A 24,482-nucleotide genomic window follows, 5' to 3' on the forward strand; every position below is an offset into this window, starting at 1 on the left:
TCTGTTCCTGGCTGTCTGTCCCTATCTATCCCTCTCTCTGACTCTCTCTCTCTTAAAAAAAAAAAAAAAAAAAAAAAAGCCCTGGCCAGTTGGCTCAGTGGTAGAGCGTCGGCCTGGAGTGCAGGAGTCCCGGGTTTGATTCCCGGCCAGGGCACACAGGAGAAGCGCCCATCTGCTTCTCCACCCCTCCCCCTCTCTTTCCTCTCTGTCTCTCTCTTCCCCTCCCACAGCCAGGGCTCCATTGGAGCAAAGTTGGTCCGGGCGCTAAGGGAGGCTTTATGGCCTCTGCCTCAGGCACTAGAATGGCTCTGGTTGCAACAGAGCAACGCCCCAGATGGGCAGAGCATCACCCCCTGGTGGGCATGCCCAGTGGATCCCGGTCGGGCGCATGCGGGAGTCTGTCTGACTGCCTCCCCATTTCCAACTTCAGAAAAATACAAAAAAAAAAAAAAGCCAGTCACAAAAGGTTATACATTACATGATTCCATTTATATGAAATAGCCAGAAGAGACAAGTCCATAAAGACAGAACACAGACTGGTGAGTGCCAGGGACTGTGGGGAGGGAGGAATGGGGAGAAATTGCTTAATGGTAAGGGGTTGTGCATTGGAGTGATGGATATTTGGGAACTAGATAGAGGTGGCAGTTGAACAACACTGTGAATGTAATGACATTGAATTTTCACTTTAAAATGACTGTCTTTAAAGATAAAAGCAGGAAGCCCTGGCCAGATATTACTCAGTTGGTTAGAACACTGATCCAATATGCCAAGATTGTGGGTTTGATCCCTGGTCAGGGCACATACAAGAATTAATCAATGAATGAATAAATAAGTAGAACAACAAATTTATCTCCGCCCCCTTTCCTCTCTCTAAAATCAATAAAAAGGGAAAAAAGAAAGAAAAGAAAAGGGGAGTCAGGGGACTGTCTTCCTCACCACTCTTAAACAAATGCAGTGTTAAATCACTTGAACTGAGTACTAAAGGGGTTAGCCTATACCATGTTTCCCCAACGGGTGATTTTGCTTCCCAGGGAACATTTAACAATGTCTAGAGACATTTGGGGTTGTCATGATGGGGGGGATGCTGCAGGAATCTAGTGGGTATGGACAAGAGATGCTGCTAAATCTCCTACAGTGCACAAGACAGCACCCACCACAAGGAGTCATCTGGCCTCACTTGTCAAGGTTGAGAAACCCTGGACCAAATGATCACAGACTGAGGGCTAAAGGGTCTTGAGGTATAAGCCAACAAAAAGAACGTTCTTCCTAACACACGTCTACTTAAAGTCAGATGGTCAGATTCTATTTAGAAATGATGGGGAAGAGCGGCTTTTTGTTCCTTCTGAAGCTGACAGGGTTGCTCTGCTTTCTCCTCTCAGAAGTGTCCTGCTCACAGACTGTCATTCCTGATAAGAACGCCCTAGGCAGCACTGTGAATGTGCATGCCTTAGACAGTAAAAGGGGTTCCTTTAAACACTGTCCTTCTGGCCCAGTGGAAAAGGAGCCAAAGGTTGAGAGCTCTAAGTGTTCTAGGAGAACAGAATGCTGATAGAGGAACTATACCAGAGATGATCTGCCCAGAATCTTTTTTCAACCAAGAGTACCTTGGAAAACCTAATAAAATGTAAGCGTCTTTTCCCTGAACAAAATTCACATATAAACAGGCACATAAAATTTCAGAGGACTGACCAATCTATTGAATCCCAAACAAGAAAGAACCCCTTCCTTTCAGTGGAAGGGTGTATGGAATCTTCTGATTCCTCTGAAAGCAATGAGGGTCACAGATGAGCTCACTAGGTCCCCCTCAGAACGTGTTTCAGTCACTGGCCAGTGACTCTGCTAAGGAAAACAGGTTCTCCTCATACACAGAAATGGAGGCATCTACCCATCTCTCCTGCAGAGCTGGATTCAATCCTTAGAAACACAAGGTCTAGTCTGACCTGTGGTGGCACGGTGGATCAAGTAGGCCCAGAACACCGAGTCCGTCACTTCTAAACCCCAGGCTCACCTGGTCAAGGTACGTACAAGAAGCAATCAGCCCACAACTAAAATGAAGCAACTATGAGCTGATGCCCCTCACTCTCTCTCCCCTCTTTCTCTCTCTAAAACTCAATAAATAAAATAAAATTTTAAAAAGAAATAAGGTCTGACATCTATGGTGCCAGTAACAACTTTTCATATACTTTTTTTTTAATCTAATTTGCCTCTATCTTCCCTTTTTCTGCCTGAGAAATGAGGGCCACATTCTCTTCTCCACACAGGACATACACCTTTGAGCCCCAGACCACATGTTGAGAGACCTTTTCTTGTATTTCTTAAATATGAGGGGAATAGGGGGAACTACCTATGTCAACCCAATAAATTTCAAAATAAATTTAAAATAAATAAGTAAAAATAAATGACACAATTAAAAAAAAAAAGCTCACTGAAGCTGCAAAGTAGTGTGCAAAGCTGTCATGAGGGTTCCACTGCACAGCTCCAATGTCCCATTTGCTCTGGCGAGAGATCTTTCGGTGACCTTCAAAAGGGGCATCTAGATTAACGATGTACAGGAACCGGCGACTAGGAGAACAACATCGACATGATGACCACATAACAGCATTAGCATTAAGATAGAAAAGCACATTTAGAATTACATACGATTTGCAAGCAGTGCTCAAAAAACCCCAGATATATATGACCATTTATTTACTCCGAAAGGCTTGCAAGTGACAAGAATAATTCAAGGTGGCTGTTAGACAAGCAGGAGCCACTTCGCTGTGACAGTCTACCTCTAGAGATCATCTTCCCTACCATGTCTGTGAAGGTCTGACCTATTCCTACCACACTCAGCTCCAACCCTGCCCCTCACCCAGCCTTTCCCAACCCCCCAGCGAGGACAGTCATCCAAACAAGTGTTTGATTTATAGACCATGTCTCGAATATTTTTGTATGTCTAGAATCACTGGGCACAGTGCTTTGCTTTAAACAAATCTGTGTTAAATTCAGTACATCACTTATCACTTAGCCAAATATCCTGTAAAACATCTCAAATTCCCTTGCAATTCAACTACCTGAAAAGAGAACTAAATGAAGTCTGTCAGGAGGGGAAATCACAACAACAACAATAATGAAAATAACATATTAAGTGCCAATAATGTTCAAGGTACCAGTCAATATAAAGAAACTGAACACAGGGCTGTCCTGTGTTCATTTATTGTCCTTTTCTTTTTTTTAAGTGAAAAATCTTTGGTATGTGAATTAACATCTCAGTAGCCATTAGCTATCGATTCACTGCTAGAGAGCTCTCCAAGCCCTTGGATATCAATGAAGACAGGTGGGCTCAAAAATAAAGAAAAAAGATCACCTGACCAGTGGTGGCACATTTCCATTTCCCAGGGTTCCCAATTCTGAGAAGCATCAATCTGGAACACTGAGGTCCCGGGTTGAAACCCCAAGGTCACTAACTTGAACGCAGGCTCATCTGGCTTGAGCACAGGCTTACCAGCTTGAGTGCAGGCTCACCAGCTTGAGGGTGGGGTCACCGGCGTGAGTGTGGGATCACAGACATGATCCCATGGTCACTGGCTTGAGCGCAAGGTTGCTGGCTTGAGCAAGGGTTCATGGGCTCAGCTAGAGCCCTCTGGTCAAGGCATATATGAGAAGCAGTCAATGAAAAACTAGAAGTGCCAGACTGACCAGGCAGTGGCACAGTGGATAGAGAGTCGGACTGGGATGCCAAGGACCCAGGTTCGAGACCCCGAGGTCGCCAGCTTGAGCACGGGCTCATCTGGCTTGAGCAAAAGCTCACCAGTTTGAGTCCAAGGTTTCTGGCTCAAGCAAGGGGTTACTCGGTCAGCTGAAGGCCCTCAGTCAAGGCACATATGAGAAATCAATCAATGAACAACTAAGGTGTTGCAACGCAGCGAAAAACTAATGATTGATGCTTCTCATCTCTCCGTTCCTGTCTGTCTATCCCTCTCTCTGACTCTCTCACTGTCTCTGTAAAAAAAAAAAAAAAAAAAAAAAAACCAAGTCCAGGGAGGCCAAATGAAATGTCAAAGGGCTCATAATTAATGGCATTGCCAATCAAGAACTGGGATTCCCTGAATCCTAGAAACTACTTGTTAAACTACACCAGCTGGCATCCTTCTGAAGAGTCTGTGCAGTCAACAGAAAATTGCAATTTTAATACCAAACTACCAGTCACTAAAATCTCAAAGGAATTTTATTGCTTACCTGTTAGAGCAGAGACAAAAATAACTGCAAATAATCTCTAGAAGTACCCCTGAGGTCACCAGGGTAGCAGAACTCAACCCTGTGACAGTAGCTCTTAAATATAACAGTATTTTCCAATTTCCCAGAAATTTCTTAATTTGCTATTTGTTCCCAGAAGTCCCAGCAGATAAACAGCAAGCTCACTTACCCGGAAAGCACCGCATGCTGCCCCAAACAGTCCACAGACATTGCAGTTGCCTGTGAGAGAGAACACAGATTTAGTTCTGCTAGCAAAACCAGCTCAGGCTGCAGAAGACAGGCAGGCAGTCAGTCACCACGGGGGCCTCCTCTTCCTGTGGCCAAGGCAGTCCTCAGCTGGCAGGCATCATTAGTTTTCTATAGTTTGTACCTTTAAAAGACACACACACACACCATGCCTTTGCAAAGGGCATGGACTCCTCCAAGTTGAATGGCAGTGGTAACATTCAAATACCACCCCTGCTGAATCCACAGTCATATTCTAATTACTGGGATGTCTAGTTTCCATTCAATCTGAGTTTTCTAGCACAGTTCACTAGTTCCCATTTCCCAGGGTTCCTGATTCCGAGGAAGCATCATCTTTTCCAGATCCAATGTCTAATTCCCAAGAGACGACACCCGATCAAATAACTGCATTCAGGCTAACACATGAGGCTGTTTTTAATCATGACAATTACAGCCCTAAATTCTCTTATTTGAACATGTTCAAATCCTGCTGTATTCTCAGGTCATTATCTAAAACAATTTGAGGCATTGTTTTGTTATTAAATGCTCTAAGTTATTTCTAGAGACTATCAAGAGAGAATCTGTTTTGGCCCTGGTCGGTTAGCTCAGTGGTAAAGTATCGGCCTGGCGTGTGGAAGTCCTGGGTTCGATTCCCGGCCAGGGCACACAGGAGAAGCGCCCATCTGCTTCTCCACCCCTCCCCCTCTCCTTCCTCTCTGTCTCTCTCTTCCCCTCTCGCAGCCGAGGTTCCACTGGAGCAAAGTTTGCCAGGCGCTGGGGATGGCTCTATGGCAGGGCTATACTCAGCATGTGGGCCGCAGAGCAAGATCACAGCCGTTCAGCGGGCCACACTAGGTCTACAAAAGGCAATGGTTACGCAACACTTTTCTCACTGCAGTTGAAAACAAAAAAAAATCAGTACAACAAGCACAATCGTACATGCAGTTTACTCAGTGTCACAAAACGACCAGAAACTGTAGTTCGCATCACAACTGTTAACTAAGCTAATATCTAGCTAGGATGCTAGAGAAATGAAAAATACAAGTAGGCCCCTAGGCTTACTTAATTTTATCCAAAATATTTTGAACTTCGTGGATTAGTCTGCGGGCCGCACAAAATTGTTCGGCAGGCCACGAGTTTGAGACCCCTGCTCTATGGCCTCTGCCTCAGGCACTAGAATGGCTCTGATTGCGGCAGAGTGACGCCCCAAGATGGGCAGAGCATCGCCCCCTGGTGGGCGTGCCAGGTGGATCCCGGTCGGGTGCATGCTGGAGTCTGTCTGATTGCCTCCCCGTTTCTAGCTTCGGAAAAATACAAAAAAAAAAAAAAGAAAAAAAAAAGAGAGAATCCGTTTTGCACATGCTGCTACACTCACAAATCCAAAATGATAAACAGAAATTCTCTTCCTCATTCCCACTGGTCTTATTAATGGATTTCTTATACTCAAACACCCTCAAGAATCATGTCATATGTAATACTGGGGAAAAGAAGCCAGAGTACTCTCACTGAAGACTGGAAAGTGCTTATAAGCATCCTTCATCCCACTCGAGTCATGACCAGAAAAGAGCCCAACTGGATAGGCAGGCAGTGAAATGAGAAGCCATTCTCAGAACTCTTCTGTGCAATTTATAGATTAAAGGTATGAAAGAAAGATGGTACCTCCAACCAGGTGTAGTACAATCTTTCAAGAGAATGTGTGGTAGGCAGAATTCTAAGGTATCTTCACCTGACCAGGCAGTGGCACAGTGGATAGAGCATTGGACTGGGACGCAGAAGACCCAGGTTTGAAACTCTGAGTTCACTGGCTTGAGCGCGGGCTCATCTGGCTTGAGCGGGGGCAGGGTCACTGGCGTGAGCATGAAATCAGAGACATGACCCCATGGTCGCTGGCTTGAGCAACGGGTCACTCGCTCTGCTGTAGCCCCAAGGTACATATGAGAAAGCAATCAATGAACAACTAAGGTACTGCAACAAAGAATTAATGCTTCTCATCTCTCTCCCTTCCTGTCTGTCTGTCCCTATCTGTCCCTCTCACTGTGTCTCTCTCTCTGTATCTGTCACAAAAAAAAGTAATAATTCTAAGGTATCCCCAAGATTCTGGGCTTTTGGGATACACACACATTCTCCCCATTATTCAAATAGTAATCAAGGTACTACTGTAAAGGGATTTCATAAATGTAATAAGTCCCAAATCAGTTGAACTTTTTTTTTTTTTTTTTTTTTTTGTATTTTTCTGAAGCTGGAAACGGGGAGGCAGTCAGACAGACTCCCGCATGTGCCCGACCGGGATCCACCCAGCACGCCCACCAGGGGGCAATGCTCTGCCCATCCGGAGCGTCGCTCTGTCATGACCAGAGACACTCTAGTGCCTGGGGCAGAGGCCAAGGAGCCATCCCCAGCGCCCGGGCCATCTTTTGCTCCAATGGAGCCTCGGCTGCGGGAGGGGAAGAAAGAGACAGAGAGGAAGGAGAGGGGGAGGGGTGGAGAAGCAGATGGGTGCCTCTCCTATGTGCCCTGGCCGGGAATTGAACCCGGGACTTCCACACGCCAGGCCGACGCTCTACCACTGAGCCAACCGGCCAGGGCCCAGTTGACCTTAACATAAAGAGACCTGAAACAAACCAAATATCCATCAGCAGATGAATGAATAAACAAAAAATGGTACATACATACACTAGAACACATGCTACGACATGAATGAACCTTGAAAACATCAGGCTAAATAAAATAAACCAGGCACAAAAGGACAAATACTGCATGATTCCACTTTTATGAGAGACCTAAAACAGGTATATTCTCACACACACACACACACACACACACACACACACACACACATACACACTAGAATAGAGGTTGCCAAGGGCTAAAGAGAGTAAGGAATGGGGAATTATTATTTGACTGGAGTTTTCTGTTTGGGATGATGAAAAAGTTCTTGGGAGTGGAGGGGGGAGGAGGCAAAGAGACTGAATCATATCAGCCCTTTAAGCAGAAGAGAATAAATGCTAGCTATTATAGAAAACATAGGTCTTAAAAACTTACGCAAGCCCGACCAGGCAGTGGCACAGTGGATAGAGCGCCGGACTGGGACGCAAAGGACCCAGGTTCGAGACCCCAAGGTCACCAGTTTGCGTACAGGTTCATCTGGTTTGAGCAAGGCTCACCAGCTTCAGCCCAAAGTCACTGGCACGAGCAAGGGGTCACTCAGTCTGCTATAGCCCCCCACCCCCAGTCAAGGCACATATGAGAAAGCAATCAATGAACAACTAAGGTGCTGCAATTAAGAATTGATGCTTTTCATCTCTCTCACTTCCTGTCTGTCTGTCCCTATCTCTGATTCCGTCTCTGTCACACAAAAAACATACCTGATACAAAAATTTTTTTTTTTATATTTTTCTGAAGTTGGAAACGGGGAGGCAGTCAGACAGACTCCCACATGCGCCCGACTGGGATCCACCCGGCATGCCCACCAGGGGGCGATGCTCTGCCCATCTGGGGCCTTGCTCTGTTGCAACCAGAGCCATTCTAGTGCCTGAGGCAGAGGCCACAGAGCCATCCTCAGCGCCCAGGCCAACTTTGCTCCAATGGAGCCTTGGCTGCGGGAGGGGAAGAGAGACAGAGAGGAAGGAGAGGGGGAGGGTTGGAGAAGCAGATGGGCGCTTCTCCTGTGTGCCCTGGCCAGAAATCAAACCCGGGACTCCTGCACGCCAGGCCAACGCTCTACCACGGAGCCAACCAGCCAGGGCCACGTGATACAAAATTTATACACAAATGTTCATGGCAGCATCATATTCATAATAGCCAAAAAGTGGAAACGACTCTAAATGTCCAAGAACTGATGAATGAATAAACAAATGTAGTATATCTATACAGTGGTAAATAATTTGATCATATAAAGGAATGAAGTTCTGGCCCTGGCCGGTTGGCTCAGTGATAGAGCGTCAGCCCAGCGTGTGGAAGTCCTGGGTTCAATTCCCAGCCACAGCACACAAGAGAAGCGCCCATCTACTTCTCCACCCTTCCCCCTCTCCTTTCTGTCTGTCTCTCTCTTCCCCTCCCGCAGCCAAGGCTCCACTGGAGCAAAGTTGGCCCGGGCACTGAGGATGGCTCCATGGCCTCCGCCTCAGGTGCAAGAATGGCTCCGGTTGTAACAGGGCAACACCCCAAATGGGCAGAGCACCGACACCTAATGGGCATGTCGGGTGGATCCCAGGTGGACGCATACAGGAGTCTGTCTCTCTGCCTGCCTGATCAATGGTAGCACAGTGGATACAGCCTCGAGCTGGGACACTGAGGTCCCAGGTTCAAAACCCCAAGGTCGCTGGCTTGGATGCGGGTTCATCCGGCTTACGCGCAGACTCACCAGCTTGAGTGTGGGGTTGCCACCTTCAGCATGGGATCATCAACATGACCTCAGGGTCACTGGCTTGAGCCCAAAGATCACTGGCTTGAAGCCCAAGGTCGCTGGCTTGAGCAAGGGTCATTGGCTTGGCTGGAGCCCCCAGGTCAAAGCACGTATGAAAAGCAAACAATGGGCCTAACCTGTGGTGGCACAGTGGATAAAGCGTCGGCCTGGAAATGCTGAGGTCGCCGGTTCGAAACCCTGGGCTTGCCTGGTCAAGGCACATATGGGAGTTGATGCTTCCAGCTCCTCCCCCCTTCTCTCTCTGTCTCTCCTCTCTCTCTCTCCCCATCTCTCCCTCTCCTCTTTAAAATGAATAAATAAAAATTTAAAAAAAAGAAAAAGAAAAGCAATCAATGAACAACTAAAGTGATGCAACTACGCTTCTCATCTCTCTCCCTTCCTGTCTCTCTCTCTCTTTCTCTCCCTAAAATAAATAAATAAATAACAGGTATAATAGTTTATAATGTAGTCAAATAACAATGAATTTGGAGATGGATTGCATTTCAAATCCATTTAGTATTTACAGTTAAATGTTGATATAAACACAAGGGTTCTGTTAGACAGGTGATCTCTCTGGGAATAATTCGTAACAGAGCTTCACAGGACAATCTTTCTACTCTGATTCAATGCAAAGAAAAACCGCTATAGAAACCTTTGCTATCTGTAGAACAAAATCTGGGGTTTGTTTATTTAAAGGGACTAGGAGAGAAATTATCTTTTCTTCTTTCGAGCTCAGCTGAATTATAAAGAGGTGTTCAAATAAAAAAGGAAAGCACTTTGCCTATTCATCCTTCCAAATGATGCAAAGTGGAAACATTCAATCAATGCAAATCAGAGCTAGATCAGTTCCCCCAATATTAGTTAGTCATATGTCTGAGCAAAGATTATAATGTATGCATTATCAGATTTTTATTTTACTTTGAGAGTACATTTATTAAAGCTGGGGACAACGAAACAAAGAAATGGCTTAAGATAGAGAAGAGGCAAGATCATAGCAACAGGAGTGAGCCTAGGCAGAGCTCCCTTGAGCCTTTGGAAACATGAAGGAGTGTCAAACCTAGAAGAGGCTGCCTGGACCCTTTAGGAAAAAAGTCACAATGAGGCAGAAGAAGTGAGCCATGCTGTGCTGGGTAGATTCAGGAAACAAGTTACAGAGGCAAAAGAGGGCACTTGGAGACAGGGTCAGGGGTTAGCCCAGGATAAGCTGCCACTGCCCACTGCTTCCCTGGTTGCAAGTCCCCTGGGAACCTTTAGAGCTTAGGAGAAAGAGAACAAAGATACACAGGTGAAGAAAGAAGGAAGGGGGAAGATGCAGGCATGCTCAAGGGAGGGCAAACCCATCAGATTTCACAGTCTAAAAGCACAAACTGAAACTTACTGATATAAGAAGGATCAGACCGTTTCAAATGACAACATCCAATTTTTTTAAATTAGAGATGAAGGGCCCTGGCCGGTTGGCTCAGCGGTAGAGCGTCGGCCTAGCGTGCGGAGGACCCGGGTTCGATTCCCGGCCAGGGCACACAGGAGAAGTGCCCATTTGCTTCTCCACCCCTCCGCCACGCTTTCCTCTCTGTCTCTCTCTTCCCTTCCCTCAGCCAAGGCTCCATTGGAGCAAAGATGGCCCGGGCGCTGGGGATGGCTCTGTGGCCTCTGCCTCAGGCGCTAGAGTGGCTCTGGTCGCAACACGGCGACGCCCAGGATGGGCAGAGCATCGCCCCCTGGTGGGCAGAGCGTTGCCCCTGGTGGGCATGCCGGGTGGATCCCGGTCGGGCGCATGCGGGAGTCTGTCTGACTATCTCTCCCTGTTTCCAGCTTCAGAAAAATTAAAAAAAAAAAAAATTAGAGATGAACACTGCTGCAAAGGCTGCTTTTGAATCACCCTTGTCTAATGCTTACTAGAGGTTATCTACACCAGATTTTGTTTACACACTCAGCAAAATGGGTGCTTCTCAGGAAGTCTCCTCCTTTAAAATGATAACATCCTCACTTCCCCACAAACTAAAATGGCACAAAATGAGTATCACTAGGGAAATCACATAACCTTTCTGAGCCTCAGGTTCCTCACCATAACACAAGAGATGTCTTTTAAAGGTCCCCTCAGCTCCATGAGTCTATGTTATCAGGCCAAGTTTGTTGCTTCCTTAGGTAAACTTTCTAATATAATTATCTTAATTAACATGTATCAAGCCCTTAATGTATACTGGTCACTGGGCTAAGTGCTCGGTGTTGATTATCTCATTTAATCCCCACAATAACTCTATAAGGCAGTGTGCAGAGAAGACTTAACAGCAGGAGTGAGACCACTAACCTTAGAAAGGCCTGCTTGCAAGGTTGTCTCTGGGCTCTGGGAATTTGGATTTGGGAATTATTCTCATCATTCCCTAATTAGTAATAGTGGCTCGTTGTGCCTAAACTCAATGTACAAATTGGTTTTTGTTGAGCACTTGCTGTCTGTGTGGCCAGTTGCCAGGGTCACCATCACAGCCATCTGGCCCATGTAGGTTAGCATTGGATTTGGACAGACGGTAATGAAACAACGGAGCCAAAAGTTGGTGGACCATTATCTTTAATCCTAGCTTGCACCTGGCAGGCAAGTAAAAACACACACTGGGCTCCAAAACCCACTCATTCAGCGCTCACAAAGCTACTGACTTATCTGAGTTTCCTAAGAATCAAAGGCTTCTAGCTCACCAGACTTAATCACCTCTGTTCTCCATCTCCTTCTCTCTACACAAACTCTGCACTAACTGGCTTCTCTTTCAGCACTCCACCATCTTGGCTGCTTCCCTGGCCTCCTCCACATGACCCCTCTGATCTCTCCGCTAATGCTAATCTCAGGAACCGAGAGAGAGCAAGCTTCCAGTGTGCCCCAGTTTATAGTGTAGAAACCAAAACCTTTAATCCAATATACAAATAGGGAAGTCTCTAATACAAAGTCACTTATCTGCCTGACTGGGCCGTGGAGCGGTGGATAGAGCATCGGACTGGGATGTGGAAGACCCAGGTTCGAGACCCCAAGGTCTCCAGCTTGAGCAAGGGCTCATCTGGTTTGAGCAAAAGCTCACCAGCTTGAGCCCAAGGTCTCTGGTTCGAGCAAGGGGTTACTCGGTCTGAAGGCCCATGGTCAAGGCATGTATGAGAAAGCAATCAATGAACAATTAAGGTGTTGCAAAGTGCAACGAAAAAATAATGATTGATGCTTCTCATCTCTCTGTTCCTTTCTATCTGTCCCTGTCTATCCCTCTCTCTGACTCTCTGTTTCTGTAAAAAAAAAAAAAAAGTCACTTATCTGAGGCATGATGGGATTCCTCATGAGTGCACCACCCTACATCAAAAAGGTGGGAAAGGCTTAGTCCTAAAACCAAGCCCCAGGCTACAAAGGATCCTGCCTGCCCACAGCCAGCCCCAACACACATTAATATCACCTGGGCAACGGGCTTCCATGTGGGCAGCACCATCTTTAACAAAGTGAGCATAATATATATTGAATATATTTTATCTGCCCAACACTGTCCCTCTGGGAATGTGGAGTTTTGGTACATGCTAGCCAGAGGGTGCCCATGTGACCAGCCACAAAAGAAAACCTTGGGCAATGAGTCTCAAATAAGCTTCCCTGGTAGACAACATTCCCCATGTGTTGTTATAATTCAGTGCTGGAGGAATTAAACATATCCTGAGTGACTTCACAGTGCGAGGACTCTTGATAGCTTGAGCCTGGTTTCTTCCAGACTTCACTTTTTCCCTTCGATTTTGCTTTATAACCCTTTGTAAAGCCAGGAGCCGGGGCCAGGGCCACCACTATCAAAGCAGCCCGGCCCATGCAGGTTCGCATTGGATTCGGACAGTCAGAAACAATGGAGCCAAAAACTGATAGGCCATTTTCTTTAATCCTAGCTTGCACCCGGCGGGCAAGTAAAAACATACACTGGGCTCCAAAACCCACTCACATTCAGTGCTCACAAAGCCACTGACTTATCCGAGTTTCCTAGAATCAAAGGTTTCTAGCTCACCAGCCTTATTCTCCTCAATTCCCCATCTCCTTCCTTATCCCAGATACAAACTCTGCACAAACTGGCTTCTCACTCAACACTCCGCCATCTTGGCTGCTTCTCCTGGCCACATGGCCTCTTTCTGCTCTCTGCTCTGCTCCCTCTGCTCTCTCATGCTAATCATCCCAGAAACCAAGAGAGCAAACTCTCGTTCTGCCCCCATTTTATATTGTAGCTTCACAACCTCTAATCCAATATACAAAATAGGGAAGTCTCTAATACAAAGTCACTTCTCTGAGGCATGATTGGATTGTGCCACCCCACATCAAAAAGGGTAGGAAAGGCTTAATCCCAAAACCAAGCCCCAGGCTACAAGGATTCTCAACACACATTAATATCACCTGGGTGACAGCCTCCTCATGGGCAGCACCGTCTTTAACAAAGTGAGCATAATATATTTTATCTGCTCAACACCCTTCAATGAAAATAAATCTTAACTGCAAATATAATTGGGTATCCTTCCAGTGAAACTGGGAGTGGTCTGAGGACCCCTGGATACAGATACATATTATTAACTTTGTTTTAGGGGGGGGGGTTTGTTTTTCTTTTTTTGTGTGTGACAGAGACAGAGAGGGAGAGATAGGTAGAGACAGACAAGAAGCAAGAGAAATGAGAAGCATCAATTCTTAGTTGCTCCATGTTGGGCAGATAAAATGTATTATGCTCACTTTGTTAAAGATGGCGCTGCCCACGTGGAGGCCGTTGCCCAGGTGATATTAATATGTGTCTCTGTGGGCTGTGGGCAGGCAGAATCCTTGTAGCCTGGGGGTTAATTTTGGGATTAAGCCTTTCCCACCCTTTTTGATGTGGGGTGGTACAAATCTCATCATGCCCCAGATAAGTGACTTTGTATTAGAGACTTCCCTATTTTGTATATTGGATTAAAGGTTTGGATTTCTACACTATAAAATAGGGGCAGAGCCTAGCGTGTGGAGGACCCGGGTTTGATTCCCGGCCAGGGCACACAGGAGAAGCGCCCATTTGCTTCTCCACCCCTCCGCCGCGCTTTCCTCTCTGTCTCTCTCTTCCCCTCCCGCAGCCAAGGCTCCATTGGAGCAAAAATGGCCCGGGCGCTGGGGATGGCTCTGTGGCCTCTGCCCCAGGCGCTAGAATGGCTCTGGTCGCAACATGGCGACCCCCAGGATGGGCAGAGCATCGCCCCCTGGTGGGCAGAGTGTCGCCCCTGGTGGGCGTGCCGGGTGGATCCTGGTCCGGCGCATGCGGGAGTCTGTCAGACTGTCTCTCCCTGTTTCCAGCTTCAGAAAAAAAAAAAAAAAAAAAATAGGGGCAGAACGGGAGCTTGCTCTCTTGGTTCCTGAGATTAGCATGAGAGAGCAGAGAAAGGCCACGTGGAGGAGGCCAGGAGAAGCAGCCAAGATGGCGGAGTGTTGAATGAGAAGCCAGTTTATGCAGAGTTTGTGCAGGGAGAAGGAAGGATGGGGAACAGAGGTGAGTAAGTCTGGTGAGCTAGAAACCTTTGATTCTAGGAAACTCGGATAAGTCAGTAGCTTTGTGAGCACTGAATTGAGTGGGTTTTGGAGCCCAGTGTGTGTTTTTTCTTGCCTGCAGGGTGCAAGCTAGTATTAAAGATAATGGCCCATCAGTTTTTGGCTCCGTTGTTTCTTTACCGACTGTCCGAATCCAATACGAACCTGCATGGGTGGTGGCTGCTGTGATGGTGGCCCTGGCTTCTGGCCATATACTCCACCTTAGTTGTTCACTGATTGCTTTCTCATATGTACCTTGACTGGGGAGCTATAGCAAACCGAGTGACCCCTTGCTCAAGCCAGCGACCTTGGGCTCAAGCTGGTGAGCCTTGCTCAAACCAGATGAGCCTGCGCTGAAACTGGCGACCTTGGGGTTTCAAACCTGGGTCCTCTGTGTCCCAGTCCGACGTTCTATCCACTGCGCCACCACCTGGTCAAGCCTATTAACCTTGTTTTATGGATAAAAAAACTGAAGCTTAGAAAGAAAGTAACTTGGGGGGTTCCAAAATGGCTGCAGAGGAGGCAGAAGCTACACTCACTCACCTGCTCCTGGCACCAAACCAAATTTAGAGCTAAATTACAAAGCAATCTACTTGAATAACCAACTGAAGGCTAGCTGAGCTGAAACAGTATAACCAAGGATTTACAGAAGTCACATAGAGACTGCTAAGAAGGGTGGAGAAACGGGGAGAAATGAGAAGAAACAGGAAAGGCTGGCCGCAGCACCAACATGCAGTGGCTGAGGTTAAGTGGAATAAATCGATGTTCCTCTTTCTCAACTCAACAAATAAAATAATTTTTAAAAATAATAATAACCTGCCTGACCAGGCGGTGGCGCAGTGGATAAAGCATCGGACTGGGATGCAGAGGACCCGGGTTCAAGACCCCGAGGTCGCCAGCTTGAGTGCGGGCTCATCTGGTTTGAGGAAAAGCCCACCAGCTTGAACCCAAGGTCGCTGGCTCCAGCAAGGGGTTACTCGGTCTGCTGAAGGCCCGGGGTCAAGGCATATATGAGAAAGCAATCAATGAACAACTAAGGTGTTGCAACGCGCAATGAAAAACTAATGATTGATGCTTCTCATCTTTCTCCGTTCCTGTCTGTCTGTCCCTGTCTATCCCTCTCTCTGACTCACTCTGTCTCTGTAAATAAATAAATAAATAAAAATTAAAAAAAAAAAATACAGGGTAGCTCTCAATGGATAAGAAAACATGACCCATATATATTATATGCTGTCTACAAGAGACCTACTTCAGAACAAAAGATATACACAGAATGAAAGTGAAAGAATAGAAAAGAATATTCTATGCAAATGGAAATGAATAAAAAAGCTGAGGTAGCAATACTTATATCAGACAAAACAGACTCCAAGACAAAGGCCTAATAAGACAAAGATGGTCACTACATAATACTGAAAGGATTGATTCAACAAGAGAATATAAACCTTATAAACATATATGCACCCAACATAGGAGTACCTAAATATACGATGAAAATCTTGGTAGACATTAAGGGAGATTAACAACAATACAGTCATAGTAGGGGATTTTTTTTTAATTTTTTTATTTATTCATTTTAGAAAGGAGAGAGAGAGGGGGAGAGAGAGAGGAGAGAAAGAAGGGGGGGAGGAGCAGGAAGCATCAACTCCCATATGTGCCTTGACCAGGCAAGCCCAGGGTTTCGAACTGGCAACCTCAGCATTTCCAGGTCGGTGTTTTATCCACTGCGCCATCACAGGTCAGGCCATAGTAGGGGATTTTATTTTTTTATTTTTTTTATTTTTTTGGATTTTTCTGAAGCTGGAAACGGGGAGAGACAGTCAGACAGACTCCCGCATGTGCCCGACCGGGATCCACCTGACACGCCCACCAGGGGGCAACGCTCTGCCCCTCCGGGGCGTCGCTCTGCCATGACCAGAGCCACTCTAGTGCCTGGGGCAGAGGCCGAGGAGCCATCCCCAGCGCCTGGGCCATCTTTGCTCCAATGGAGCCTTGGCTGTGGGAGGGGAAGAGAGAGACAGAGAGGAAGGGGGGGGTGGGGTGGAGAAGCAAATGGGCATTTCTCCTATGTGCCCTGGCCGGGAATCGAACCCGGGTCCTCCACACGCCAGGCTGATGCTCTACCGCTGAGCCAACTGTCCAGGGGCCATAGTAGGGGATTTTAAAACCTCACTGGCACCAATGGACAGATCTTCCAGACAAATATCAACAAGGCAAAAACAACCTTAAACACACTGGATCAGATAAGATTTTATATTTACAGACATTTCATCCCAAAGCAGCAGAACATACATTTTTCTCAAGTGTAAACAGAATAGTCTCAAAGATAGAACACATATTAGGACTCAAAATAATCTTAATAAATTCAAGAAGATTTAAATCATATTAAACATCATCTCTGACCACACTAACATGAAACTAGAAATCAATTACAATTAAAAAAAGTAAAAGACAACCTGACTAGGTAGTGATGCAGTAGATAGAGCATTGATCTAGGATGCAGAGGACCCAGGTTTGAAACCTCGAGGTTGCCGGCTTGAGTGTGGGCTCACCAGTTTAGGCATGGGGTCACAGGCATGACCACATGGTCACTGGCTTGAGCCCAAAGGTCGCTGGCTTGAAGCCCAAGATTGCTGGCTGGAGCCCAAGGGCGCTGGCTTGAGCAAGAGTTCACTGGCTCGGCTGGAGACCCCTGGTCAAGGCATGTATGAGAAAGCAATCAATGAACAACTAAGGTGCCACAACGAAGAACTGATGCTTCTCATCTCTCTCCCGTCCTGTTGGTCTGTCTCTCTATTGCAAAAAAAAAAAGAATATTTTTTCTGTATTTTAATTGTAGTGGTAGCTACAAGACTACATACGTTTGTCAAAACTCAACAAACTGGGCCTGACCTGTGGTGACGCAGTGGATAAAGCGTCACCCTGGAAATGCTGAGGTCGCCGGTTCGAAACACTGGGCTTGCCTGGTCAAGGCACATATGGGAGTTGATGCTTCCAGCTCCTCCTCCCCTTCTCTCTCTCCTCTCTCTCTCTCTCTCTCTCTCCCTCCCTCCCTCCCTCCTTCTCCTCTCTAAAATGAATAAAAAATTTAAAAATAAACTCAACAAATTGTACACATAAATGGTAAATTTTGTTGTACATTAATTATACCTTAATAAACCAGGATTTTTAAAAATCACTATTGGGTGGTGAAGATACAATACAATACACAGATGATGTATTATAGAATTGTACAGCTAAAACCTATATAATTTAATTAACCAATATCACCCCAATAACTTCAATTTTAAAAAATTTAAATCATTTTGTTATGTGGAAGATGTACTGGAAAGGGGTAAAAGCTGGGTGCAGGGAGAGAAGTCCCAGAGCATGTCGTTACTTTGGATATATTGGTTTTGAGCTATCTCATAACTGCTGAAGTAGAGACATTCAGCAGAGAGTTTCTATGAGTCCAAAGTTCCTATCATCATCACAACAGTCATATCTTGTAGTATTTTTATACTTACTGTTGTGTTAGACACCTGTTAACTACACATTCCACCACCTTACCTCTGAGAGTGGAAACTATTTGATCTCTACTACACTTTCCAATGCTACCGCCAGTAGCCATAAGTGGTTATTTAAATGACAATTAAAATTTAATTAAAAATACAATATCAAAATAAATAAATACAAATAAAAATATTAATACAATATCGCAGTTGCACTAGCCGTACTTAAAGTGTTCAATGGCCACACTCCATCATCACAGAAAACTCTACCGAATGGTGTTGTCCTGGAACATTATTTCTAAGTTTTCCTACAATGTTAACACTCACTGATTCCAGAGACAACTTCAGAGTAGTTGCCAAACAGCACACAAAGGTTCTTCATTATTAACTGGTGAGAGTAACATCTCAAGGCATTGTTTTTTTAAGGTGAATGATGTTTGTATAAGCTATTAAAAAAAATAAGTTTTATCTTTCAGGTTGGGGGTTTTCACTGAAAAACCTAAAAGCTTTAATTTTTTAAAAATAATTCTTAGCCTGACCAGGCAGTGGCGTAGTGGATAGAGCGTTGGACTGGGACACAGAGGACCCAGGTTTGAACCATGAGGTCACCGGCTTGAGCATAGGCTCATCTGGCTCTGAGCACAGGATCACTGGCTTCAGCATGGGATCATAGACATGACCCCATGGTCGCTGGCTTGAGCCCAAAGGTCACTGTCTTGAAGCCCAAGGTCACTGGCAAGGTACATATAAGAAAGCAATCAATGAACAAGCAACCAATGAACAACTAAGATGCCACAACAAAGAACTGATGCTTCTCATCTCTCTCCCTTCCTGTCCATGTCTGTCCCTATCTGTCTCTCTGACTCTCTTTGTAAAAATTAAAAATTTTTTAAAATTTAAAAAAATTGGCCCTGGCCGGTTGGCTCAGCGGTAGAGCGTCGGCCTGGCGTGCGGGGGGACCCGGGTTCAATTCCCGGCCAGGGCACATAGGAGAAGCGCCCATTTGCTTCTCCACCCCCCCCCCTTCCTCTCTGTCTCTCTCTTCCCCTCCCGCAGCCAAGGCTCCATTGGAGCAAAGATGGCCCAGGTGCTGGGGATGGCTCCTTGGCCTCTGCCCCAGGCGCTAGAGTGGCTCTGGTCGCGGCAGAGCGACGCCCCGGAGGGGCAGAGCATCGCCCCCTGGTGGACAGAGCCTCACCCCTGGTGGGCGTGCCAGGTGGATCCCGGTCGGGCACATGCGGGAGTCTGACTGTCTCTCCCCGTTTCCAGCTTCAGAAAAATACAAAAAAAAAAAAAAAATTAAAAAAAAAAATTTTTAAAGAGGCAGGATATTTTTAAAAGTTTATTGTTTGGCCTTTCTTTTCAGAAAGACAATATTAAGAGTTTCAATTTTTTGTTTTTACATTAATGAAATAGCTAATAAAATGGGCACCTAAAAAAAAAACAAAAAAAACGGGCACCTACCCCTCCTAATTGGCACCAGATTCAACCACAAATCCATACTTCATGCTAAGATGTACTCTTCCAACTGAATAGAAAAATCAGGTCCTGGCCAGGTTGTGCAGTGGGTTAGAGCAGTGTCCTGATAAGCCAAGGTTGCAGGTTTGGTCCCTAGTCAGGGCACATTCAAGAATCAACCAATAAACGCATAACTAAGTTAAACAACTAATCGATGTTTCTCTATCTAAAAAAAGTCAATAAAAGAAAAATCATTAAGAAGAACAGAAACTCCTACAGGCAGTTAAATTACCAATTTACTTTGTCCTCTGACAACTGCTGTTTCGGTTTAATTACTTGATACTACTTCATAGCATCCTAATATATGTGCCAGCATCCTCTCTGCAGCACCCTCTCTTCAATTACATTTCTACAGCAAAGCAGGGGTGAGACTCCCTGGGTGTCTATGAGAATTAAAGGTTTTACAGATTAGTAGCTTCCAAATTAGCAGGCTCAGAGGTACCATACATGATTTAGTTCTTAGTCCCCAGTGAAAGCAATTAACAAGAATAACAGGAATACAGTTATTTTTCTCTAGGAATCTGGCACCTCCCTTGGGAGCATAGGCCTCCCAGCGACACCATGCTGACAGTGCAAACTGCTTCAAGATCCTTTAATCAGAGTGCTGCTACTCAACTTCTCCGTAAGAACTATGTATCAGAGAGCACCATAGAGCAAATTGGTGGGTAACTCATTCGCACATTGTCTTTATGGCAAAAACGGGATGGGATTTTATTTTATTTTATTTTATTTTTTATTTTTATTTATTCATTTTAGAGAGGAGAGAGAGACGGGGGGAGGAGCTGGAAGCATCAACTCCCATATGTGCCTTGACCAGGCAAGCCCAGGGTTTTGAACCGGCGACCTCAGCATTTCTAGGTCGACGCTTTATCCACTGCGCCACCACAGGTCAGGCCACGAGATGGGATTTTAGAAGGAAGAAACCACATCGCCCGACTGTTGCAATCCAGATTCCCCTTCAGAATAAATCACCTGAGTATCAATTGACACAGTGCCACACACAATGTGCACTGGCAAAAGAGCTCAATAAATCCATGTTGAATAAATGAGTGAATGAGAGCCTGGAACACAAAAGGTATTCCAGAAATATCTGTTGAATAAAAAGAGACTCATCTAGATACTGTCATAGGTGCTGGGGAAGAGGAGGGTGGGTATGATATTTACTGACAACTGTATAATGTAGTCATACAATACGCATGGTAATGTAATGAGGCCAACAAGAGTCCTACGTCTAGATGCCTGAGTTCAAATCCCAAGACCACCACATAATGGGAAGCCTTGGTCAAGACACATTATTAGTCAAACCAGGATCAGCTTATCCCTTTGGAAAAAAAGGGATAACATATACTTATCTTGCATGATTCTTTCATGAATTAGAAAAAGAAAATGCAGATAAATGACAGCACAGCCTGGCATATGAAAGACAGGAAACAAAAAAAAAAATGGTTAAAATCCCGGACTGACCAGGCCGTGGCGCAGTGGATAGTGTTGGACTGGGATGCGCGACCCAGGTTTGAAACCCGAGGTGGCAGGCTTGAGCGTGGGCTCGCCATGGTCGCTGGCTTGAGCAAGGGGTCGCTTGCTCTATTATAGCCCTCCCCTCTTCAAGGCACATATAAGAATGCAATCAGTTAATAACTAAGGTGTCACAAGGAAGAATTGATGCTTCTCATCTCCCTTCCTGTTTGTCTGTCCCTCTCTCTGACTCTGTCTCTATCCAAAAAAAAAATCCCTAGAAAGTGCTACCGTCCTATGAGGCTTACCATGTGCCTGTCACTGTGCTACACATTCTAAATATATGACCTCAAAATTCTTCACGCCAACCTTATGAGGTAGGTACCATTCACACTTTCTCACAGGTGAGAAAAAGGAATGCACAGAAAGGGTGATGGCAGTCTAAGGACTGAGCCAGGATTCGAACTCGGGCAATGCGTGCAGCGCACACTCCTATTCACTCAGTGTACGGTATATTCCACTATTCTAGCATCACCAGCCACTTAAAAGCTTAAGACGCTGAAGCAAGCACTTTGCATTCAGTTTTTACCAATTCGTCCCCCAAATCCTGTGAGGCAGGGTGAAGTCCCGTTGCTGAGGCTCAGAGTTTTGCGACTTGCCCAAAGTCACTAAGCGCGTCCCCGTCTTGAAAGAGAAAAGCTGGCCTTCGGAAGCCTGCCCTCACCACTCACTCGCAGCTCTAAGCTTCGGCGCCCCAAGGCAAACCCCACTCCCTGTTCTCCCGCGGGTAACCCCAAAACCCTGTCGGTGCCTGCCCCAACGCCCACAACGGTCCTCAAGGGTGCCCTCGCACTTTCGGGTCTAACAGCTCCAGGCCACCCTCTTGCCATCTCCTCAGCGTAGGATCCTAGGTGGTTACTTTGCTGCCCCTCCGACGGACCCGGCAGCGTGGGGGAGGGGTACACGACAGGGCGCATGCCCAGAAGGCTCCATTTGGCACCGGCTTACCTGAGAGTCGCGGAACTCGACCACCACGTTCTCGCTGCTCCACCGCGCCGCCATCTCCTACCTCCTTCGTCCTTGCCCCAGGACCACGCGTTCCCACCTCACAAACCCGCGTTCCTCGGGTCCCTGAGCCCCACGCAGCCCGCGAGTGAGTCCTTCCACGCCACGCCCCACCTCCGCCTAACTGCAAACTATTGGCTAGACCGCACACTGGTTTCGCCCCCTCTTCCCGGTTCTTCCAATTGCGGCACCGCGCCTACCCGAACAGGCACGCCCCCTCCACTTCCGTCACTTGGCTTAAGTAACTCACGCTCCTTGCCACTGCGAACACACGCCCCCCTGCCGCAAGATATTTTGGGAGTTGTAGTCCAAGGTCGTGTGGCGCGTGGGTAACCCTGGTAGAGCTCACAGAATAAGATTTGATGGCGGTGAGGGGCATGTTGACTCACTGTCTCCTCGCTGGTGTCCCTGGCAAGACCCAGGATGTCTACAAACTAAAACCCAACATTCGTCAAACCAAAGATTACTTCTTTTCCTGAGGTCTGCCACAAAGGCATTGAATGCCGAGATGTATTTTTTCCGTTCCGTACAGCAGCACTTGTTAGTGTTCAGGGATCCCTCGCCAAAGTTTTCAAGGAATTTCCGAAAGCAGTACAATTTTGATCATCATACTAAGACGTTATTTGACTTTTTCTTTCTCTAATCAGTGTATAGCAGAGTTTTCCAGAGGCTATATAATATATACTGTAACAGCCCTGGCCGGTTGGCTCAGTGGTAGAGCGTCGGCCTGGCGTGAAGTCCCGGGTTCGATTCCCGGCCTGGGCACACGGGAGAGGCGCCCATCTGCTTCTCCACCCCTCCCCCTCTCCTTCCTCTCTGTCTCTCTCTTCCCCTCCCGCAGCCAAGGCTCCATTGGAGCAAAGATGGCCCCGGGCGCTGGGGATGGCTCCTTGGCCTCTGCCCCAGGCGCTAGAGTGGCTCTGGTCGCAACAGAGCGACGCCCCGGAGGGGCAGAGCATCGCCCCCTGGTGGGCATGCCGGGTGGATCCCGGTCGGGCGCATGCGGGAGTCTGACTGTCTCTCCCCGTTTCCAGCTTCAGAAAAATACCAAAAAAAATATATATATATATATATATATGTGTGTGTGTGTGTATGTATATATATATATATGTATATATATATATACATACACACATATATATATACTGTAACAGATTGAACAGTAGAAGCAGATGTGGGAAATCAGTGGCTTTTATAAAAGTATTTTTTGCGCCAAACTGATGACATACTTATGCCAGGGAGCAAGATCTTAAATGCTCCTCCAGCTGTTTTTAACTTTCTAAATTTTTTAAAATTTTATTGACTGATTGATTGATTGATTTTAGAGAAAGAGGAAAAGAGAGAGAAAAAAATATGCATTTGTTGTTCCACTTATTTATGCATTAATTGGTTGAGTCTTTTATGTGCTTTAACCTGGAATTGAACCAGCAACCTTGGCTATGGGGACAGCTCTTTTTCTATTAAGCCAGACATTGAAGAAATTGGCCACTTTAACTCTAGCTAAATAGCTCAGTTGGTTAGAGCATTGTCCCAATGAACCAAGGTTGCAGTTTTAATCCCTGGTCAGGGCACGTACAAGAATCAACCAATGAATGCATAAATAAGTGGAGCACCAAATGGATGTTTCCTCTCCCTTGCTCTCTATCCACCTGTCTCTCTCTCCCTTCCTCTCTCTGTCTCTCTAAAATCAATCAACAAATAAGTAATATATATGTTAAGTTTGAGAACTGCTGTGATAGTATGGTGAGTGGTGATTAGGTTCTCATCTTTTTTTTTTTAGGTTCTCATCTCTTATCTCACCTTCTCAAATCCTGGCTTAATTGGCATAGCTTCAATTTTTTTATAGAAAGAGGAATGACTGATTTAATTTATTTGGTCTTGTACTGAGTTAAGCACAGGGCCTGGAATGTAGGCAATACTCAAGTGTGAACTAGTATTGTTGCTGTTAATATTATCACTATTTTTATGTGCAAGTTCATACATAAATAAAGATAAAAAGTTATCCCCTCCCTCCTGGAATGTTGGATGTAATGGAGAAGACAGACTTAACAGGGTGATCAACTCATCCCAGGAAACCCTTCAGTCCAGACAAACTGGGACAACTGGTCACTGTACAACAGGTATATGCTTGGCGGATGAATTTGGTTTTATAAAAGACTAGCAAGCAATGTGACAGGAGAGAACAGACTAAATGGGAGATCTGACATAGCATCCTGAAGAAAGTGATATTTAAGCTTTTCAGCATAATATTAGGATTTTGATAAAGTATACTATTAAAAAAAGTACTTCAGCATTACATCTCTTTTTTTCCTTTTTCAATTCAGTGAGAGGAGGGAAGGCAGAGAGACAGCATGAGCCCCAGCTGGGATCCACCTGGCAAGCCCACTAGCCAGTGATGTTCTGCCCATCTAGGGCCAGGCTTGCAACCAAGTTCTTCTTTGTAGCTAAGGTGGAAGCCATGGACCCTTCCTCAGCGCCCTGGGCCAACTTGTTGCAATTGAGCCATGGCTGCAGGAGGAGAAGACAGAGAGAGAGAGAGAGAGAGAGAGAGAGA

The 24,482-nt window shown here is 46.0% G+C and overlaps 1 protein-coding gene across 2 annotated transcripts in view; it reads right to left on the reverse strand.

The window, feature by feature from the left end:
* Window positions 1-22,032, reverse strand: part of WDR59 (WD repeat domain 59) — a 96,426-nt gene extending 74,394 nt beyond the window's left edge. For both annotated transcript variants that reach the window (XM_066349416.1, XM_066349414.1), the window contains exons 1-3: window positions 21,872-22,032; window positions 4,406-4,455; window positions 2,427-2,562 (exon numbers count right to left, since the gene is read on the reverse strand). In XM_066349416.1, the coding sequence (XP_066205513.1) occupies window positions 2,427-2,562; window positions 4,406-4,455; window positions 21,872-21,925 (240 nt within the window). In that variant the 5' untranslated portion in view covers window positions 21,926-22,032. The remainder of the gene's footprint in view (window positions 1-2,426; window positions 2,563-4,405; window positions 4,456-21,871) is intronic.
* Between the last annotated feature and the right edge of the window lie 2,450 nt (window positions 22,033-24,482).

Source organism: Saccopteryx leptura, chromosome 9, assembly GCF_036850995.1.
Source record: "Saccopteryx leptura isolate mSacLep1 chromosome 9, mSacLep1_pri_phased_curated, whole genome shotgun sequence".
Taxonomy (NCBI): Eukaryota; Metazoa; Chordata; class Mammalia; order Chiroptera; family Emballonuridae; genus Saccopteryx; species Saccopteryx leptura.